This window comes from Amborella trichopoda, chromosome 9 (genome assembly GCF_054954075.1).
Source record: "Amborella trichopoda isolate Santa Cruz 75 chromosome 9, AtrichopodaSantaCruz75HAP2 v2.0, whole genome shotgun sequence".
NCBI classification, from domain to species: Eukaryota; Viridiplantae; Streptophyta; class Magnoliopsida; order Amborellales; family Amborellaceae; genus Amborella; species Amborella trichopoda.
The window spans coordinates 42,656,484-42,679,414 of NC_142344.1; the positions used below are offsets into that span (position 1 = coordinate 42,656,484).

At 35.2% G+C, this 22,931-nt stretch overlaps 1 protein-coding gene and 1 long non-coding RNA gene across 7 annotated transcripts in view; one reads left to right on the top strand and one right to left on the bottom strand.

Annotated features, from left to right (window-relative positions):
* The window catches only part of LOC110007685 (uncharacterized), a 41,235-nt gene extending 37,116 nt beyond the window's left edge, over nucleotides 1–4,119 (bottom strand). For 3 of the 6 annotated variants that reach the window (XR_016040568.1, XR_016040567.1, XR_016040569.1), the window contains exons 1-2: nucleotides 4,038–4,119; nucleotides 3,899–3,918 (exon numbers count right to left, since the gene is read on the bottom strand). This is a non-coding gene — a long non-coding RNA (uncharacterized LOC110007685). Of the gene's footprint in view, nucleotides 1–3,671; nucleotides 3,784–3,898; nucleotides 3,919–4,037 lie in introns of all 6 variants that reach the window. The other 3 variants (XR_016040566.1, XR_016040565.1, XR_016040564.1) reach the window with 2 other exon arrangements.
* Nucleotides 4,120–18,216: 14,097 nt separating this feature from the next.
* On the top strand, nucleotides 18,217–22,706 carry LOC18438957 (homer protein). The gene is made up of 3 exons (XM_006849131.4): nucleotides 18,217–18,849; nucleotides 21,596–21,968; nucleotides 22,374–22,706. Exons 1-3 carry the CDS (start codon nucleotides 18,436–18,438, stop codon nucleotides 22,583–22,585), a joined length of 999 nt encoding a protein of 332 aa, XP_006849194.1. The 5' UTR covers nucleotides 18,217–18,435; the 3' UTR covers nucleotides 22,586–22,706.
* The last annotated feature ends 225 nt before the right edge of the window (nucleotides 22,707–22,931 follow it).

A 22,931-nucleotide genomic window follows, 5' to 3' on the forward strand; every position in this document is an offset into this window, starting at 1 on the left:
CAACAATCATGGAAACTGCTACAACTGATAACAATGACATGTCCATATGAACAGAAGCATAACTTCCAAATTATGAGGAATTTCGACATGATTTCAAAACCAAATTTTAAGTAGACATCCATATTTCATTTAAAAATATTTTTAATTCATTTGGACATAATTTTGTCAGTCAAAGGTTCAATACAATATGAGCAACAATCCTGGAAACTGCCACAACTGATAACAGTGATATATCTATACAAACAGAGGCATAACTTCCAAATTATGAGGAATTTCGACATGATTTCAAAACCAAATTTGAAGTAGAAAATCCATTTTTCATTTAAAAGTCATTTTAAGTCATTTCGACACCATTTGATCAGTCAAAAGTTCAGTACAAAATAAGTATCAGTCTTGGAAACTGCTATAACTTCCAAATTTTGAGAAATTTTGACATAGTTTTGAACTAAATTTGAAGTAGACACATCCATATTTCACTTAAAAGTGGTTTGAAGTAATTTGGACATTATTTGGTCAGTCAAAAGTTTATTACAAAAGCATGCAGGGTCCCTGGAAATTCACAGCAAAGAGTTGGCACACCATATAGAATAATCAATAACTTCCAAACTAAAATGGATACTAACACAAAACCTTTTTCATCTTAATTTAGACATACAGGGGTACTCCTCCACATAATTTCATGACCAACTGAATGATTTTCAGTACTAAATTCATCATGCTAAGGAGGACCACAATTCTGTAATAACAGTGCACAAACAACACAATTTCACTAGCATGCAGCCATATTCCTATCAAAATCACACTTATACTTTGCTTAATTTTCTTTCTTTAATCAAAGCTATGGAAATATGAGTGTTAAATCCACTTACTCGTGCTCAAATATGTCCCAAAATACCCTACACAGTCGAGTCCCAAGCTCTTCAACATTAGCTCTAAGGGGTGGCAACTCCAAGTGTTGAGAAAGGGGTTCTCAAGAGTGAGAGGAAGAACCAAGGCTTGGGAGAGGAGAGAAGGCGTTTAAGTACACCCAGAGGGCGAAGTGGCAGCACAAATTTGCCTAGTGACACTCACACTATCACGCAGAACGACAAATGCCATGCAATGCAACATGCAATAGACAAATGGCATCCAAGGGGCATGCATGGGCTCGACAGTGTTGCGCACTGCGGCTGAGACCATCACGCACAGCGGCGTTCTTCTTACTGCCACGCGTGTTCCCTCTTCTTCTCCCTGCCACGCACGTTATCTCTTCTCTCCTCGCACACATGGTGGCCTCTCGCCTTGCACGCATGGCAGCCTCTCGCCTTGCACGCATGGCGGCTTGCTCCCTTACACGCATGGCTGCTTCCTCCCTGTCCAAGTCATGCAAGGCGGTGTGAACTCCCTGTCACGCATGGCGGCATCCCTTGCATGCACGGTGGCTTCCCTTTCACGCACGGCAGCTTGAACTCCCTGTTGCGCACGACAGCATTCTCTTCTTGCTGCTGCATGTGCACTCCTCTTACTGTCGTGCACCTCCTCAAGCCAGAAAAATCTCAGTCCTTACATTCTGCGACATTGGTTGTAACTTGTCCATACCACTTTCCCCTGAATATTAAAGTTGCTCAGCGCTCTGGAGTTGATATAGCTACTCACGTAAAAGCTTCTTGAGAATAGTTTTGAATTTCTACTATCCTTAGGTTGAACTCCTCTCATCGAAATGAACGTGTGGCACCTTGGAAAGCAGATATAATGGCCTTTTTAACATCATTGCGAATATGTTTCATGTTCTTCCTAAGATTTTCTGTCATGTGGCACTCACAAAAAGCATGATGGGAATTTCAAAACATATTTGATCCATTGTCGCCTAACCCAATCTGTCTATCGGAAATAAATATGATTGGTCGATCCATCCCAATACCACTATTCAAGTTTTCTAGAAACCAAAACAAATTGTCATAATCCTTTGCATCAACGATAGAATATGCAAGTGGAAACATCTGATCCTCGGAGTCTATAGATATAGCGGCAAGCAACGTACCATGACATCGAGCTTTCAAATGTGTTCCATCAAGGAAGATAATTGGACGGTTCCCATTTTTAAAGCCATACGTTGAAGCAATAAGTGATATGAAAACTCGACGAAATTTATTGTCTGACCTTTTTTGCATTGCCACATGACTTCCTGGATTTGTCTTTAATAGGTGATTGAGGTATGCTGGGAGCCGATTATAAGCATCTTCTTCAGTACCACGAAACTCTGTTATTGCTATCTCTTTCCCCCGCCATGCCTTAAGATATGGACGCTCTATCCCATAATCTCGAGCTATGTCCTTTATCATCTCTCTGGGCTTGTACCGTGGGGTGTCATCCAACTTGCTTTTCACAAGGTTAGCAATAAGTTGTTTTGAGGCTCTCTTATGGACATTGATGTTAGCCCCACAAATGAATGTTATCTCCTTCATGTCCTAATTTTGAACATCATCAAATGCCCAACTTTACTAGCATAAAACTCCCAATTGCAATTATCATTCTTACATTTTGCCCTCACCTGGTAGTTCTCATTTTTTATGAAAACATACTCAAAGTGATGCTCCATTGCATACTTACAAACATCATGAAATTCAGATATATTGGGGAATTCTTGACCAATATCAGTTAATAAATTCTCCCATGTGTAGAGCAAAAGAGGCATATTATTATGTTCATTGTTACCTTCCTCAACATTTGAAGAAAAGGGCAGGACCCAACAAAATCATCGTCCCTAACACATCGGAATGAACAATAGGGTGATTAGACAACATCTATAGATTTCCAAATTCATATGTTATCCATATCTTCTATATAAAACAAAGGTTGATTAGATCAAATTTATAGGTCAGCATACCTTGTGTTACCATTGACCAGAGAAACACCACTCCTGCGTTCACATCCATCGAAGACAGATTTCTAACTCATTGCAACCATCACGTGCAAATAACATCCTTTCGATATCACGATCATTAAATAAGGTAACGAGGTGTCTCTTGTTACTCGGGAAGATGTACTTAAGTGACACTCTAGATGACTCTATGGAGAATTGATTTGCTACATCTTCCTTTACTTCATTCAATTTCGTTTGTCGATGAACTGAAAAAGTGCATGAATCGCCCCCAACATGCTCCATAATAACATCAAAGTTATTGCAAAGTTCACCTCCATATATACACAATAACATTTTTTCATCCATGTTCACTACTGCATAAAAGATGATGAGGTTCAACACTATTACATCAATCTACAGAATAATACTCTAATTTAAGCATTGGTGGTGTTATACAGCTATTCATAGTTAAACACAACATATATCACAGGCACTATATGAGGCAAATCATAAAGGATTGTATGCAATAAAAAAGAAATTGAAACCTGAACCAATCAAGATGTGAAGTTAAACAGAAGCACTATGAAGTAAATGAATTATTGAAGCAAAATAAATAACAAACTAGCCATTACGATACCCCCTATTCCCAAAACAGTTAAATTACAGAAAAAAAAAAAAACTCTAAAAATTTCAATGGAACTAGACTTATTAACAGAAAAATTTGTCGAATTTGTCTCTAAAAAAATAAAGATTAAAAAACCAATAAATACTTTAAGTGGGATTTAATGCTTTGTATATCTCCTCCATCGATAAAACAGATGATCCTCACACTTTTTTTAGCAGGGGTCCACATGAAAGATATCCATATTCTCCATTTCTTCATGAGTTGTAATACTAGTGTCTTTGATAGCAATTGAAATAGCAGAATGATGCTCAATCTTCTAGTCGAGCAAGTAATCAGCCATAAAAATTCAAATTTATGATCAATAATGGTAACCGTGAAAACTAGTTGAGAACTCAGAACTTGATTTAAAAACATTCAAGTGTAAATCTTACCTCATGCGCAAATCTTGGCACTGTAAGAAAAAGCAAACCAACACCAAAACAAAAATTACTATTAATCAACACATACAAGGATGCTGGAAAAAAAAACATAAAAAAATAAAGTAAAAAAAAATAAACGTAAATTGCATACTTGATTTGGGGTTTTTGAACAGATTCTTGATGGAAATATTGGGTTTTAGAGATTCCTCCTGATTTGGGGTTTTTGAGCCGCTTTTGACCTTAGATCCTCTGCCGTTGTTTTTTATTTTGGGAGCAATGAGGAAGATACCTTTGATTTTGAGAGCAATGAGGAAGAAGATGAATGAGAGAAGAAGAGAGAGGAAGGTCGCGCAGGAAGGAAGAGGGAAAAGAGAGAGACGAGGTAGAGAGAGATATAGAGATCTGTGGGTTTTTTAGATCGGTGGGATGGGGCTGAATAGGGAAATAAGGCTTCAGATCTGATTGTTGGTTTTTTAGAGAGAGAGAGAGCAGAGAGAGACGATATAGAGAGAGGAACTTCTGCAGCTTTGGGTATTACAGAGAGAGAGAGAGAGAAATGGAATTTTGAGAGAGAGAGAGAGAGAGGTGCTTTGAGAAAAACGTGAAAAGAAAACACCTGTGTTGAGGGTGTTATTTTAGTTTTTGTTTGCGTAAAAAATTCATACTCAAAGGGATCCAGGGGGTTTGTTTGCATAGGGACAATTTTTTTCGAGGGGTTCAAAGGATCTATGAGCCTCAAGTTTGGTCAAGGCCTTTCGCTATTATAGGGGCATTTTAGTCTTTTATTAAGTATTGGGATAGGGGTGGCAATGGGTATGGTGGTGCTGCCCAGCCTTCTCTTTCTTTGCTTTTTTTTTCTTTTATTTTATTTGGCCCTGCCGACCCCAAGCCCAGCCAGCCCTATAGGGCTTGGCGGGGCTTGGGACAGAACCTCTTTGGCCCAGTTAGGACATGCCTCATGGGTTTAGGACCGGATAGGGGCTAGGCTAGCCCAGCTCGGCACATTCTTAACTAATTAGTGCAACTTTATAGTCTACTAGGCAATTGCACGTGCTCCGCACGTGGTTTGCAAACGTGTTATGAATGAAGTACCTACAATTTGATAGGAAGATATTTTATTATGGAAGTTGTGTAATATAAAATAATAAGAGGAAGTGAATATGTTACGGGGCATTAGTGAAGCGTTTAGTATAAAGAGAGGGAGATATATAAGAGAGAGAGAAAGAGAGAGAGGTGGATACGAATAGCAGTACACATAGGTAAATGGATGAGCTAGAAAAGGTGAATGACGTTGATATGCCAGTGAGGGATCTTGTTTCAGTGATGCCTTTATCTATGCTAAGCAATATTCTATAAATAGAAAAATAAAAATGATATTACTAATGAGGAAGCATTGATGAAAGGAAACGAATAAGGTAATAATATTGATCAGTTGTAAGATTATAAATTGAAGAATGATTAACAAATAGAAGGCAAAAATAACTATTCAAATGAAATGTTCGATTTCTATGTAAGTATAATAAAATAAAATACAAAACTATATGGGAAAAAGTAGGAAGTTTAACCATACCCAAAAGATGAGAGAAGCATGGATCATAAACATTGAGGTAGACTTGAGAAGAATTGAACATGATGGTGGCAACAAGCGAACACTAACCATAACACAACATTGTATACATCTTATTATAATCATAATCCCAACAAAAATCACCATATATATTTTCCATAATCAAATCACTATAAGCTATCAATTGAACCAGTTAATAATTTAACAAAGCTTCATGCAAGATAAAACTCAATCACAAAATCTTGAGTTATGGAAACATAAAAACATAGTACTGAGGGAGAATCATATATAGTATAACTGGGGAGAGAGAGAGAGTCATTGGACAGTTCATGGAAATTATGAAAAAACTTCTCTTCCCTCTTTCTCTCTCTCTCTATAATGTTATATCAAGCATACACATTCCTTTATGAGACTTTAATCAGGTAGATACTCATCACGTAATTGTACATTTATTCCCCCAAAATACAAAGTATACAATCTCTTTTTGTTCTTGCTAAAGAGTTTAAAATGAGAGGCATCACAATAAATCCACTTCCCACATTGTAGGGAAATAGGGATAGTACAACCAACACCAATATTCTTGGTTAAGGAAATGGTTATAAAAATTTATTTCTCTCGTATTATCTCATTTAGAGGGAGCAACATGGGCCTAAAACTTAAGATGTTCCTTTATATTGATACCTTGTTGTCCATTGAATCAAATGGTTGTGTGGGTTTCTAGCTGATTAGTGGAGGCCAAGGATAATTAATTTCAATCTGTTATTCAGTTTAGTCTCAACAAATGTTAAAACACAAGTATATAAGCCTTGTCGAATATTAGTTCTCCAACTTTTGTTCTTGCAAGCCCAATTTGTGGGTGCTAAAACCAATTTTTGAGTTGGGTTTTCTGGTTTCTTAGCTTATGGCATCTTTGGCATAAAAAAGTAACCACAGATCCAAAGATAGGTCTCACTTAGTGATCTTCAGTATGGTGATAGCCTGACATCACAGTCCTAACATTGTTAAATAACCAACAAAGCTCATGTTCACCATAGAATTGATCTCCACTAACTTAAACTATAACTATAGCTTGATTGTGTGTTCTTCTTTGTCCAACAAAAAGAGTCATTGAATAAGCATTATGTTTGAGAGTTGAACCAAATCTATGGGTTTGAGCTAAAGTGTGCCTTGTTCTGATGCGAACCTGAAAACTTAAAAGCAAGCAGCCCAAAAACTGCCTCAATTGTCACATATGGTGTGATCTTAGCTATTCACCGTAATTGAAAGACTCTAAAGCACAAATCAATAAGAAAACAAACTCCATTTGTTTACAAGCATATTCTGCCATGCTGAAAATAACACTTCAGATCATATATCTACACACTTGTGTCTCAAAATGAAAGTAATATTTTATATCATATATTTTGGAAACACCAAAGTGAAATAACTACACAATTAGCAAAGCATAACAAATTTTATTTTGCTAATGGAAATTCTGAAAATGTATAACAAATAGGGTTTAAAGCATCCATGTACCATAATTTAGCAAAATCTCAAGTGAAAAACATAAGTTATAGTATACCCTGCATATGTTGGGTAAATTTTAATGGATTTTTCATATTTCACGGGCCTTTAAAAATCTTGTAAAGATGAGAGAGAGAGAAAGAGAGAGAGAGAGAGAGAGAGGAAAGTTAGCGCTACAATTTCCTTATAAAACTTAAAATGAATAATAAGACACAAAAATAGGAAGTTGATACATGATCAAATTCTATAGACATTTGTATATGCAAATAATACAATACTTAAAGACGGATATCACAAAAAAAAGCAATGTCATGAAACTTATGCGACAATGGATGTCATGCACATATGCGATGTGTGCATGATGTCCTAACACTGTTACATATCTGACAAAGCACATGTTAATCATAGAATTGATTTCCACTAACCTAAACCATAACTATAGCTTGATTGTATATTCTTCTTTTGTCCAAAAAAAAGAGCCATTGAATAAAGATTCTCTTTGTGAGTTGAACCAAATCCACAGGTTTGAGTTAAACTTTGCCTCGTTCTGAATTGAACCTGAAAACTTAAAAGCAAGCAGCCCAAAAACCGCCTCAATTGTCACATTTGATGGTCTTAGGCATTCACCATAATTGAAAAACTCTAAAGTGCAAACCAATAACAAAACAAAATCCATTTCTTTATATCTATCTATTATATATTAAGCGAGAAGAATACATCCTTTATTTTTTGTGCCACATGTCCCATTTTTTCTCTTCCTTATTAAATCGCTCACTTTACCTACAAGATTTCATCTTTCTCTTCCCTTTTTTTTTGTGCCATGTGTCTCATTTTTTCATTTCCTTAATAAATCTCACCCCCCCCCCCCCCCCCCCCCCCTCCCCTCCCCTCCTTGGCCCCACACCAGTTTCTCTCTTCTCTCTCACCCTATTACCATTTTCTATCTTACAGTAACTTCAAATAACATATAATAAATAAACCATTATTTCTCTCTTCCTACCACGTTAACTCATTTTTTACTTGCACTACTTGCCATTAATTGCAATTAATGCCTCCTATAGTATTTCTCATATTTCACTCATCTCTTTCTCCTTTAAATCCCTCTCTCTCATCTCTCCTTTTCAAAATATCTTTTTAGGAGAAACCTCTTCTATCCTCTCTCACCATAAACCCTCAGCCCGAACCCAATAGCCTATCATGTCTACTTTATCCTATGAGAAAATAATATATTTATATATTTCTCTCTCAAGTTCATTTCTTTATTAATAATCTCTTACATGGAATTTTTAGCTCAGAAATATTTTTCTAATAGAAAAGTAGAAGGTACAATGTCTATCTCTGTCTCTATGCAGTATATTTTTCAAATTATAATATGATTTTTGTACATAAAGAAAAGAAGTGGTTTGTTCTCTCTCTCCCATAACGTGAAACTCAATTAGATTGAAAAAACAAAGGATTTAAATTCTAAAATAGTTTTATTTTTTATTATAAATGTGAACAAAGAAATCAAATAGTAGAATATTTTTCAAATTGTAATTTATTTATTTTACATCTATAAAATAAGTGGTTTGATTTCTCTGTCACAAAGCGTGAAGCTCAATTAGATTGAAAAAAACTAAGGATATAGATTCTTGAATAGTTCTTATTTTTTATTATAAATTTGAATATAGTAATAAAATAACTTATTATTAATATTTTTTTTTTTAATTGCCAATAAGTTATTTATTTATGTTATATTATCTTCTAGCTTTCTCTTTCTGTTTTCCAGTTGTGTCATGCCTCTGTTATGACATAATATTTTAAGTTTTATTTTATGAGTTATTTTTATCATATAAGGTAAAGCCTATGGATCCTAAATGCTAAAGGAGGAAAAAAAAATATATTTCTTGATTCTTATGTTAGATTATACATTTTGTTATATTTTAGTTTCTTTATGAATATTTTAACATTACAATAGTTTTGTGGTGACCGTAATAGCATTCTCTTGCCATTTTCTAGGTGTAATATTGCCTCTTTTAAACTCTTTGTTATGAAATAAAGGGAAAATTGAGATAGAAAAAAAGTTGATTTATCATTTAACATACAAATAAAAACGAAAAATAATCATTTTCCTTTAGTATTCAATATTAATGGGCCCTACCTTATAAGATATTATTATTATTATTATTATTATTATTATTAATAATAATAATAATAATAATAATAATAATAATAATAATAATAATAATAATAATAATGATAATAATAATAATAATAATAATAATAATAATAACAACAACAACAATAAGATTAATAATAATAATAATAATAATAACAACAACAATAATAATAATAATAATAATAATAATAATAATAATAATATTATTATTATTATTATTATTATTATTATTATTATTATTAATCTTATTGTTATTATTATTATTATTATTATTTTATTTTAAAAATAAACTATTAATATTAATATTAATAATAGAAACAAAATAAAATAATAAATAGGTTTCTATCTCAATTTTGGCCTTTACATATTTTAACTATAATTTTTATATTTTAATACTTTTTATGACTATTTTAACATTACATTTGTTTTTAATGACAATACTATATTTTATTAATGTGATTTAGCATATATAAAAGTTTCTATATCAATTTTGGCCTTTGCGTATTTTAACTATGATTTTTATATTTTAAAAGTTTTTTTTATTATTTTAACAATACATTATTTTTTAATGACAATGCTATATATTTTTAATGTGATTCAGCATATATAAAATTTGAGTCTTTATTTTTTGATATACTTGAATATCTTTTATTTTTTAATTATAAATTTTGAATTATTAAAAATTATTCAAAACTGATATATTGTGAACATGTCTCCTCCACCTTTTTCTTACTATTTTTTATAACATTATGTCCCTCTTGATTCTTCTATTTAAAATAATATTGAAAATCTTTTGGTCGCAAGTATATCTAAATTATTTCACCCGTTCATGTTTTTTAAATAAATTTATGCTTCTTAAGTTAATGCAATAGAAAAAACACGACTTATTGAAAATGGCCATCCTCATTAATAAGCATGCATTTTTTTATTATGCATAATTTATCTCTTGCACATTCAAGTCATTATTTCTCATGCGCAACAAAAAACCCCAAACCCAATAAAAAACGTACATATTTTTATTTATAATAATTTATCTCTCTCACTCAACTTACTATTTCCTATGTCTATTTTTAATGGAAAACATGTGGGTTAAAGAAAGAAATATGGGTTAATCTCACCTTTCACTCCTAAATCTCTCTTTAACTCTCTCTTCCTTTATCTCTCAGGGTCTCTTTTACCTTAAATCTCTCTCCCCTCTCTTATTCTAGATCAATATATATAAATTATTTTCACTCTTTTGTTTATAATAAGGTTGATGGTTCTTGATTATGCCTTAAGGGGCTAATATATTAGATATAGATATTAATAGGATTTAATATCTTAAAGTAATATATTAGATATTAACATTAGTAAGACCTTGCATAAATTTACTCATTAATTTTATTTATATAATTTAAATTATTTATTTAAGTCATCTTCATTATTTTAATTGTATGTCAAATGAAAATGTGTTAGTTAATACTATATTAAGTAATATTTACTATCACATTTATCATTGATTAATGAATCAATTGTGAAGATAAATGCATTAAATTCTCTCCCTAATACCATTTTTTATTGAAATTTTTCAATGATAAATATATTTCAGTCATTAACATTAAATATCACCTGCAACGCACGTGCATATTATTAGTGCATATTATGCCATACTTAAAATAACACTTCAGATCATATATCTACACACTTGTGCCTCCAAATGAAAGTATTACTTCACATCATATATTTAGGAACACCGAAATGAAATAGCTACAATTAGCAAAGCATATTGAATTTCATTTTGCTAATTGAAATTCAGGAAATGTAGAACAAATAGGGTTTAAAGCATCCATATACCATAATTTAGCAAAATCTCAAGTGAAAACATAAGTTATAGTGTACTTTGAGTATGTTGGGTAAACAACTTTTAATAGATTTTCCATATTTTACAGGCCTTTAAAATTTTTATAAAGATGAGAGAGAGAGAGAGAGAGAGAGAGAGAGAGAGGAGGGGAGGGGAGGGGGGGAGAGAAAGTTAGCGCTACAGTTTCTTTATAAAACTTAAAATCAGAAGTAAGACACAGAAGTAGGAAGTTGATACATTATCAAAATTCCATAGATAAATCTATATGTGCAAATAATAAAATACTTAAGGATAGATGTCACAAAAAAGCAATGTCATGAAACTTACGTAACAATGAGAAAGTGGATTTCATACACATGTGATGTGTGCGCAATGCACACCGATGTGCGCACATGCACACACAAATACAGACGCGCACACACATAGATTTGTGAACTCACGTATTCTTAATTGGTAATACTTCATCCATTGACTTCTCATTCCACCATTCAGTAGCTGCAAAATAGTCATCAAAACATCAACATTCAAATTAGTTTGCAAGATAAAAGGTGTACATCATATTCTACTCATTAACAGTTATGTGACAATTAAGTACTACTCATCTTTTCTTCAGATTTCTTTTTTCTTCCATCTCCAATCTTTAAAAGATGAGTGCATATTGTCTACAATATTGTAAGATTCATCAAATAAAAGTACTAATGAAAGAAAACAAACACTAGGTTATTGGTTTACTTGATTGTTTTGATTATGCTTCTTATTCAACCTGTATGCAAAGAGAAGACTATGGTGAACGTGAGCTTATTAAGTACATTGTTATACATGTAATCACCTCCAAAAAGTATATACATAGATGCCTAAAATCTCTTCGTTGATGCCTATCCAAAATGTAACATATGCATACATAAATTAATGGGGATATTTGTATTTTATGGGCAACTTGTACTTCCTTGATTTGGAATTCTCTTCTAGGAGTACATTATGTTCAGAAAGCCAATCTATTAGGTTCAAATCTTCTTAGGCTGTTGGGGGTAGAGAGTTTGATGATGCAATGTATGTTTTGGCATTTAAATGTTGTTAGAGGGTTGAAGTACCATTTTTTCTCTTTTTCCTATTAATGGAAAATAATGTGGTCAAACAAATATGAGCAAATAATAGAGTTGAAGTAGAATAATGGATGTACCTTCATTTCAATGTTGCATATTTCATCAACAAAAACTCATGTCAATTGGTCTACATGTCTATTGAACATTATTACTCTTATAAATGAATTTTGTTGGTCTTGAATGGTGAGTTATGCAATATACCTAACTATAAATGTAGTATATGTAATGTGCAATGGTGATCAGAATTTTCCTTCATTTTTTTTTGTGTATGTGTGTGTGTGTGTTTACAATCTGATTTTCATATTTAGCTTTTGCTTGGGCTTTCTTTTAAGAGTTTGCATGAAGAACATTGAAATCCTATTGTTGTGAGAGCATGAACATCTTCTACAACGTTCGTATCTTGAGTTGCTTGTTTATTCTATTGCAACTATTTTCCATTCACATCGATAAATATGGATCCACTTTTCTAGTCAAATGTAATTTTAAAGAGATGTCGCAATGAAATTTCATTACCCACCTAATCTTTTGAACCCTAAAGTTGGTCACCGTCTTCTCGGTATTTGTATCTTTCTCCTCCTTTCAAGTAGTAGCTCAACAAAAATATATATGGAAAATCCTAAGATCTTTATTTGTCATTATCTAGACATCCTATTAACGTCTTTCGACCACTATGATTTCATATATGGTCTTAGGTTGGTGACATCTTTAGAAAATAGGATTTATCCAATTTTCATATCTAATTTTAAGATTCAAAACAATATGATTTTACAGTAGAATGAATAACAATGACTAACCTCAAAAGGAAACTTTAGACCTTCTAAATTACATTAAAAATATTATAAGTTTTTGAGGAAAATAGTAAATTTTAGTTGATAACAAAGTAAATTCAGAGAGAAATCTAGAATACTCTACCATAGTCCTAACAGAAATACTTAATTTGATGATAACCATAGATCATGATATTCCAAGGAAGATTTTTCCTTGACGCATTATATAAATCACTTTTTGGGCAAATCTGCAACATGTGCAATAGGATGTAACAAAAATTGTTTTGAAAGGCATCTTATAATATTAAAAACGACATAAAACTCAATTACATGTTTTATAGTTATAGAAATGACTTCTTTGGTTCTTATTAAGTTTGTTATGATTTAAATTCTAAAACATAATCAGTCTTTTTCTCTCCTTCAAATGAAAAACTTGAAAGAGGGAAGAACCATTCTTGGATGTCAAAGTTACAACTAAAGTGAAAAAGATTATAGATTTTACTTGAGAAAGCCATTTATTCAGCATAAGAAAGTTGAATAAGAGCACTAAAAATAATTTGATCTCTATAATACCTAATAGAAAGGTTGAAAAGCAAAACTCAAATTTAAAAAAAATGATGTTGAGAGGGAAAATAGAGAAGATAAACAAAGCAACTTTCCGCAATTCTGATTGTCCGAGATGCTAGTATTGACCCATGATTTTATTATTTTCAAATGTATGGCATTATCTGATAAAATTAAATAGTTTTAAAGAGATAAAACCCTAAAAAAAATGTGTATATATAGACTGCAGTCCATAATGTTTCCTTCAGTAAACTCCTAATTTCTAGCTATTTAAAAACCTAATTTCAAACCATAAATTTCAAAGGAAGGAACTCATAAAAATTCGTAATTCTGATTCAAAGTGAAACCCTAGCTTAGGGAAAGAACAAATTTTTTTCTAAACCCTGATTTTGTAAAAGATAAGTTTGCATTAAACTTCAAATTTGAAAGAAATTTTCAATTTATGTAGAAATATATCTCTACTACTTCGCAACAATGGTAAAAGATGATGAGCAACATACCTGAGAATATATGCTTCCTTTGTGATTAACCTGCCGGATATGCAGACAATACACACTCTTTTTTTTTTTTGGTAAATCAGTAGGGATAATGAACCCCTACCCATTTTTTTTTATTAAAGAACAGAAGAAAAATGTTACATCACGAAAGAAAACAAATGCAAGAAATTAACCATGCCTTTCAAGAGGGACATGGGCATTATCCCGCGAAATGAAGGGAGAGACAAAATCAGGGGGATGGGCCCACCAAACTGTGGCTTGCACCATGGATGTCGCCTGCTTAGCAAGGCTATCAGCAGCTAGATTTGCCTCCCGAAATATATGCAATACCTGCCATTGGTGATCTGCAAAGAAGTAGAGCTTAGCCCTACAGTTGGACAAGAGGATGCAAAGCCTCCATGGGGGAGAGTTGTGGTAGGTTAGGGGGAGGCAGCTGGCAACTTGGAGTCACTCTCAATGATAAAAGGGCGACAATCCATCTAATGCGCCAAGGAGGTACCTCGATCCCAGGCATGGAACTCAGTAGCATTATTGGAGCTGATTCCAAGAGGGATAGCAAAGGCCACTACGAAGCTACCTGTGTCATCCCTAATGATCCCCCCACATCCTACGGTGCATGCGTTGTGAAAGGACGAGCCATCGATATTGAGTTTAAAATACCCTATGGGTGGGATAAACCATGCAATTAGGATTGGGATGGAGGGGGTAGCGATGTGCCACTTAAGCATGAGGTTTATGGAAATATGAATCTCAGAGGGGTGAAAAGTCTAAACCCTTCCTTATGCTAATTTGCTCACAAAGTGAATGATGCGAACCAGGAGGTGCTCCCTGGAGGTCCTTCTCCCCTCATGAATACGTGCATTACGCTCGACCCACAAATGCCAAACAGTGGTGGAGAAGGTGGAAATCAAAATGTTTTTCATACCATTGGATTTGAACTGGAACTTTAGCCACTTCGCCAACAAATGATTATATATTGCTCAAGTGGTATATGCTTGCCAAATTTCTAAAGTATGGATCTCCAAAGAGTCTTCGAAAACCCACATTGCATAATGATATAGTCAGATGATTTTTTGTCTTATAGGCAGAAGGGGCATCCAGAGACCAAAGGGAGGCCCCTAGACTAGAGGAGACTCGTGGTGGGCAATCGGGAGTGCAGGGCAAGCCAAGTAAACCACTTTGCTCTAGCATGGGATGGGGTTTTCCAGAGAGCCTTGAAAGCTGGTTATATGGGCGCATTTTGTCTGATGTGGTCCCAAGCGTCCCTGACAGAGAATTTGCCATCGGTTGAGTAAATCCAAACTAGTTGATTCGGAAAGGGGTAGATAGGGAGCATATATGAATGAATCTCCTCCCATGCACAGATGAATGGAGTAGAGGTAAGTATCAGAAGAGTCCATTTTTGTCGTGTACCCTCAATATAATCTGAGGCCTTGGATTTTGCCAAGTTCCCAAAGGCCTCGTGAGCATCGGCACCATATAACTCCCATAAGGAGGACTCTGAAAGCCATGGATAAAAAATCCACAAGCTTACCATCACCAAGTTTCCATCTTACATTGCCTTGCAATCTACTGAAGCCCTTAAGTATACCCCTCCAAGCATGTGAGCAGGGTATTCCAGACCGACGAGTGGCGAAAGTACTTGTGTTTGAATAACTGGGAGATGAGAGAGGAGGGATTGGAGATGATTCTTCATGCTACCTTCATCGTGCCTGCCATATTAAAGTCATGAAGTCTACGAATCCCAAGGCCCCCTTCATCTGTTTTCTGACATATAGTATCTCAGTTCACCAAATGCAAACCCTTATTCTCTGAAATCCCTGCCCACAAAAGTTGCGTTGAATTCTTTCAATCATAGTGCAAGTACGGCTGGGGAAACAAAAGGAGAGCAACCAGTAAATAGAAGAAGCATTGAGAACTGATCTTAATAGTTGTAATCGTCCTGCAAATGACAAAGATAATGCTTGCCAAGAGCCAATCCGAGCAATGGCCTTCCTAATAAGATTATGACAGTGTGGATGCTTCAAGGGGCCATGAAAGAGGGGAAGTCCTAAGTATCTAGCCAGAAGGTCCCCCAAACCAAACTAAAGTTTTTGAAGCACTTGCGTTCTCAAACTGCTACTAACCCCAAAGAACATGACTTTGCTCTTGTGATGATTGAGTTTTTGACTTGTCACCCTACAAAAAATATCAATGATGTGCCTAATGGTCCTTGCCACTGATGTCGAAGCTTCGTTGAAGATGAGTGTGTCATCTGCATAAAGGAGGTGAGTGACCCCATAGTTGCACCCGGATGGGAAATGAGGAGGGAGTAATTTGGCGGCAGTAGTGGCATCGATCATTCTACTGAGATAGTCCATGACAAGGAGGAAGAGGTATGGGGATAGAGGGTCACCTTGCCTAAGGCCTCTCTCACTCTTGAAATAGCCCGCAGGGGATCCATTATGCAAGATAGAGAAAGATGGGGAGGTGATGCAATGCTGAACCCAGGTTATAAAAATGTCTGGAAACCCCATCGCATGTAATCTGTTGGATATGAATCCCCATGAGACTCTGTCATAGGCACTACTAAAGTCCAACTGAAGACACATATTCGGTCTGGTTGAATTCTTGTGGCACAAGGAGATCAGTTCATTGGCCATGAGGACATTATCAGTGATTAGTCTTTCTTTGAGAAATGCAGCTTGGCAAGAATGGATTAGTCCATCAAGTACCCTCCTCAGTCTGTTTGCCACTATCTTACTAATGATTTTGTACAAGACATTACAAAGGCCAATTGATCCAAAATCCCTTATAGTAGTGGGGCATGAGACTTTTGGAATCAAGCATATGAAGGTAGAATTAACGGCCTTGAGAAACTTTCCATTACCAAAGAAGTCTTTAACAGCACTTAAGAGATCACTCTTGATAACATCCCAGCTGACCTTATAAAACTCAACCCCGAAGCCATCTGGTCCCGGTGCACTTTCTGATTTCATATCCCATACGCACTTTCGAATTTCCTCCAAGGAGATTTCATTTGTTAATGCCTCACAATCTTCTTTTGTAAAGCACCTGTCTGAAAGGAAATATGCAATCGTGGGACCCATTAGGGTGTCTTCTTATGTCTCAATTACTAAAAGCTCCTCAAAATATACAATGATGTGGCTTTCAATGGCTTAGGGTCTAAAATTTGGTTGCCGGTGGAGTCTTTGAGGAAGAGGATTTTATCATGCTACCTTCTAACTATGGTGGACATGAAAAAATTTGGTATTAGAATCCCCCTCTTTAAGCCAATTTTCCCTTGATTTCTGTCTCCACACACTCTCCTCATGGGCTAGATATTGTGGCAATTGGGATGTAAGCTAAGCTTATTATGTGGTAAGGGAAATGTCGTTAGGATGTTCACTTAACATATTATGTAGGGTCGAGAGCCTATCTCTGGTCTCTCTTATCTTGGTGTCAATTAGTCCAAATGTCATTTTGTTCCATCTACTTATATCTCCATGCAATCTTTTGAGTTTGGCTGCAAATTTATACGTAGGGGTGCCCCCAAGCTTCACTCGCCAAGATTGTTTAATTTGGTCCATAAAATCCGGGGCATCTTGCCACATGGTGAAGTAGCGGAAAGGTTTAGGGCCAGGTGATGGTGTGGGGACAGGGGAGACAAGTAATGGGGAGTGGTCTGAGGTGCCTTTTGGTAAGAGTTCAACCTTGACCTTTGGCATTACCAACATCCATTATGTATTAGCCAGAGCTCTATCAAGTCGCTCTCGAATGCACCTAGACCCTGAACTGCTATTCGACCATGAGAACCATCCTCTCCAGGAACCCAAGTCAACAAGGGCACAGTCCACTAACATTTTTGCAAAACTCTCATTTCGACCACCAAGCTTCTCTGACCGGTTCAAAATAGAATTGAAATCCCCATGCATGAGCCATAACTTAACGATATTGAGCTTGATGTTCTGTAGGTAGTCCCACAAAACCTCTCTCTCTCCCGTTGAATTTCTACCATACACACCTGTAATGATGAATGACAGTCCAGTGCTGGGTCAAGACACATCCGCAGTAATAGCTTGGTCATGGATCATTAACAGTATAAATATTCGGTTTCCATAAAAGCATTATTTGTGACTTTCCATTTATCTCATTGATCACAAAGGAATTATAAAAACCAAGCCTCTTAGACCATCTTCCTGCTAGTGAAACTTACATTTTTGTTTCTAAAAAAAACACATTCCAATATCATAGTTTTTTATAAGAGTTCGAATATTTGATGCTGGACCATATTGATTCCTCCAACACAATACACACTTGAATTTATAGAAAAGGGGGAGGAGAGAATCGACAGTTTTCTCTTTTGTGGTCCATCCGAACCTACCCTATACTCTTTATTTTGGCATCCAAATAAAATCCGACCCTACCATATACTATTTATTTTGGCATCCAAATAAAATCCCGAGGCTGAGATAAATCACTTAGTCGACAGCTGGTCCGAACCTGCTCTAGTTTTTATATTGTAACGGTAACGGTTTCAGTGGTTAGTCTCGAGTTTCAACCTTCCATCTATGGCTGTGCTCTCCTTGCAATTCCTCCAAATTCCCCCTTTTTCTTCCCTAAAAATAACCCTTACTTCCCTTTCCAAACCACGAATTGGTGTTTCTTTGAGCTCAGGATGGTTAATGGAGAAAACCACCTTTGGAGTTTCTTCAATGGCGGGCTTATTTCTAGTGAGATGCAGATCTGAAGAGAGGGAAGCCATCGGTGAACCAGGAATTAAGGAGCTTTTATCTGGAATGGTGGATAAGAGGGTTGAAGAGCTTCTGAACAAGGAAGAGAACAAGGAGATTCTTGGAGACTTGGAAGAGGCGATTAGGAGAGTGGATGATGCGAAAATGGAGCTTAAAATCATAGAAAAACAGCAAAGGGAGACTCAGGAAATGAAGGCCTACATACGAAAGATGGAGGAGAGATCCTTAGAGGTTAGTGGCAATGCCTTTTTCTTTTTTTTTTTGTTAATTTCATGGTTTTGGTGCGAGGTTTGGAATTAGGGTTAGGTTTTCTTTTTTTTCTGGTTTGGTTATGAAACTGCTATTTTGGAATTGAAATTTTGGAATATTTTGAGAACGAGGGCTTAAAATTCAGGAATTTTGCGTGATACAGACTGAATTCAAGCGAAATAAATCACTATTTTTTAATGTCTCAATTGACCAAATTTAAAAACAAATAGGCGAATTTTTTCGTCAGGTAATTTTGGGGAGAAAAATCTGTTGTTGTGATGAATTTGTAGAATTTCCATCCAAATATACTACAAAAACTTGGCTTTACAAATTTTTCTTGAATTGCGCCTGATTTCAGAATATCTTGTTTGTAAATATATAGGAGTTTATCTTCGCAATATAGTAGAAACTAAAAGCCCTTGTGCTTAAAGAATTCAAGCTGAGTTTTGGCTGAAAATGGAAAGTCTATTAAAAAACTAATAATAAGTTAGAAACTTTCTTTGCCTTATTGCATTTGCTTCTTGATCTGTGCACCAGCATGCATTGACGTAATACATCCCTTTTCTCTCTGTTTTAATCCCTCTGAGAAAAATTGATGAATACTTTTTTGTTATCACTTTCTGGCAGCTGTAGTTTATCATTAGAGTATCCATGACTTCTGCTGGGTTTTTTAACAAGCTTTTATATTTTAGGAGCCTTGCCCATGTTGACAACCTTATATTCCATGGTGAAGTTGAAGTACCGTTTGAGAGAAGATGACATAATGAGTCGAGAAAATTTAACAATTTGGGACTATTGTATTGATTTGTTATCTTGGGGCTATCTCGTTAACTTTCTAATCAATAGTAGTTTTATCTTTTTTATCTTGGGGGCATGAAATAATAAGAGAGTAGGGGTGTAAGGGGATGGTCATATAGGATCCCTGTTACTGTGTGAGATGATGCCATTCAAGTAGTTTACTAGTTCCCATGTGGAAGGCAGCTTACCTATGTAAGTTTTTCGGTGAAGACTAATGCTTGGTGAGGTTCAAGTTTAACCAGGAAGAGGAGGGGTGGAAATGTCCTATTTGGGTTCGTTTCAGCTAACTGTACAGGACTCCTGGATTCTGATTGTGTAAGTGAGTTTGGAGGAGTTCTAATTGGGTTTGGAATTTATGACAAGTTTTGTATGATATATGGGTTGAAAAACCAAAAATATGGTATCAAAATACTAGAAGGCATGAGATTGCGTAAAGAATCTTTGGTGGTTGTGTTAGAGTTTGTGCATTTGTTGGTATGCTTGGAAATATAGGGGAGTATTCTTGATTCGTATTTTTGCATTTGCTTGTTGAATTTTAAGGATGTCTTGTGCAGTTGGCTTTTGATGGATGAAATTTTCTTTTCTCTTTGGTTTCTCCACGTATTTTATTCAAAATTATCAGAGTAGGGTTATTTTCAGTATAGCACCAGGACTGATGGTAGGGTGTTTAACTAGTATACTCAATCCCAATTCTTTTATGTTCGCTGATAATAATTCTTAGTCGGTGTTACTGGCAATGAGATATGCTAAAAACAAGCTTAGATATCATGTCATTTATGGTAACCCTAGTGGTACCTGGATCCAGTTATGAATATAGCTGATCATCGCCTTGCGGCTTTGGCAACATATATGGAGTCAAGGTTATGCATTGTTGATTAGCAGCCTACGTGGTAGTGAATCCAAGTCATGATGATGGATGTGTGGCACCATTATGGATTATTTCTCAGGGCCATTATAAAAGTTCGAAAGAAGATTAAGTGGATTTGTGCTTGCAGGAACAGAAATATGGTCTTTTCTACATTTTTCATATATTTTGCTTAATATATGTAATTACGCAGGTAATGAGACTATGGGAAATGCATATCAAGAAAGATTATCTTATATTATTTGCATTTGTTGGTTTTTTAAAATTGTTTAATTTGCTAATTATGTGATTAATGATTTCTATTAGTTTTTGGCATTAAATTGTAGATTATTAAGTTTTATCGTATTTTGAGGATAAATTTAAGTTGTTTTGATGCTATTTTATGAAAAGGCAAGTACTCTATGGGGTTGTGGTTTTATAAAGCCCACCTCAAATCTCTCAAGAATATGCATTTCCAACACTGGAAAACCTGCAAATTGATAATCACGACTTATACAATCATGGATTTGAAGCAAAAAGGATTTCAAACCCTACATGATTTATCTTGTAACATATTGTTTTATCCATCCATTTCAACTGTTCACTGATCCGCCAAATCCGAGCTTCAAATTTCATAGTCAGGGGTGGAGACAGATTTTCAGGCCATCACAAGATTTCCTATACCAAAACTAAATGGCCCAATGCGCTTTTGAGGCATGGCTTTACCAAATATCATAATGCCACAGCCTGATGAAAATTGTAACCTTAATAAAATAGTGTATCAGGAAGTTGATGGAAGATTTATACTCATATCCATATGTTTATGACGTTATAATTCCATACTCCTACTTCAGTCAAATTCTAGTTTTCCTAAGATTTGGGAACCCAAGTGCCTGGTGAATGAAAGGGAACATCATTGGAAAAAAAGAGATAATTATAATTTCCCTGACAGGCTCAATTTTGGGTGCCAAATGGGATTCCATTGTTCCAAGAGTCTCAATTCCCAGCTTGACTTCTTGACTTGATTTAAAACCCCACTATCTTTTGATCAATCTATTCTTACTTCTGTCTTTCCTTCTTTGAAAGATTGCAGAGTGTCAGAGGGACTTGTTAGCAGCAAAAGTCATGGTGGAGGAAGCTGAACGTTCGTTATCACAGAGCATAGATGGACTGAACTCAGGCAATGAGCTTTTAGAGGGTGAAATAGATGAGATGGATAGAGAAAGAGAGAGGTTGGAGTCAGTAAAAGCATCGTTAGTGTCATCCTTTGTGGGTTTGATCGCCTCCCTCCCTGTTTCCTTTTCTCGGCCGGTCAGTGGTCTGCAGCTTTCACTACATTTGGCATTTGCTTTTGTGGGTTGTGCTTTGTTTGGTGTGACCTTCCGCTATGCTGTGAGGAGGGACTTAGATAACATTCAACTGAAAACAGGAACAGTGACTGCTTTTGGTTTGATAAAAGGTATGAATATTCACTTTCTGTTTGTTAGTTTGGGAAAATATTCAGGGGTACACGCAGGGTTTCCATACAGTGCTTTAACTTCACACCAGCCATCGTCATACGTCCACTTGTTTCGACTTCTTTTCTTGACAGTCTTTTGAGTTGAGGAATGACACACCCCAGAAAATTCCCTTTTGCCATGGAATGGTTGGGGTGATGTTCAAGTACTGAGTGCGTGCTTCTATACGGATCCATATTTCAATAGAAGGCTTTAAATCTCAAGGAATAAGTATGAGATTATGATTCGTAGAAAATTGATTCTCAAGCCTTCATTTGAATTGTGGCATTCAAAGTTATGAATATGAAGCAAAAGAATATTCGAGACATGGGCTAGTCCGAACTTAAATTTGTTGCCGGAAATTGCAGGTTTGGCTGGACTAGAAGCAGGACTTCCCCCCAATTTTGACGGTGAGAAATTATGGTCACTTGCCTATGAAGGGGCTCTCCTCGTCTCTGAGAATATTTTTATTTTCTTATTTGCCAGCATTGCTCTAGATTTTTGCTTTAAAACAAGCCTTCTTAGCCCTTTCCCGATCCAAAAACGGCTTTCTGGAGCAGATCTGACTTCAGATTTGTGAGGCCATTTTTGGACTTCAGATTCATGTATAATTTTGTCAAGTTAAACTACTGTCGAAAATGGGAACAAAATTTAATTATTCAGGAAAATTATTAGAATATAAACAATTAATATTTCTTAAAGGAAAAGTTTTCTATAATTAAGTGGGTGCAAGAGCCCAATGCCCTTGGAAGTCCGTCTTAAAGATAAATATTGTGTAAAAGCGTCGGATTAAATAATACATAAACGGTGCAAAAAAAAATTTCCATAAAGCGCATCGGATCAAATAATAAATTAATGGTGCAAAAAAAAAATCCTCAAAAAAGCACATTGCAAAGCATTTTTTTTTTTTTCAAAAAAGCCCAGAT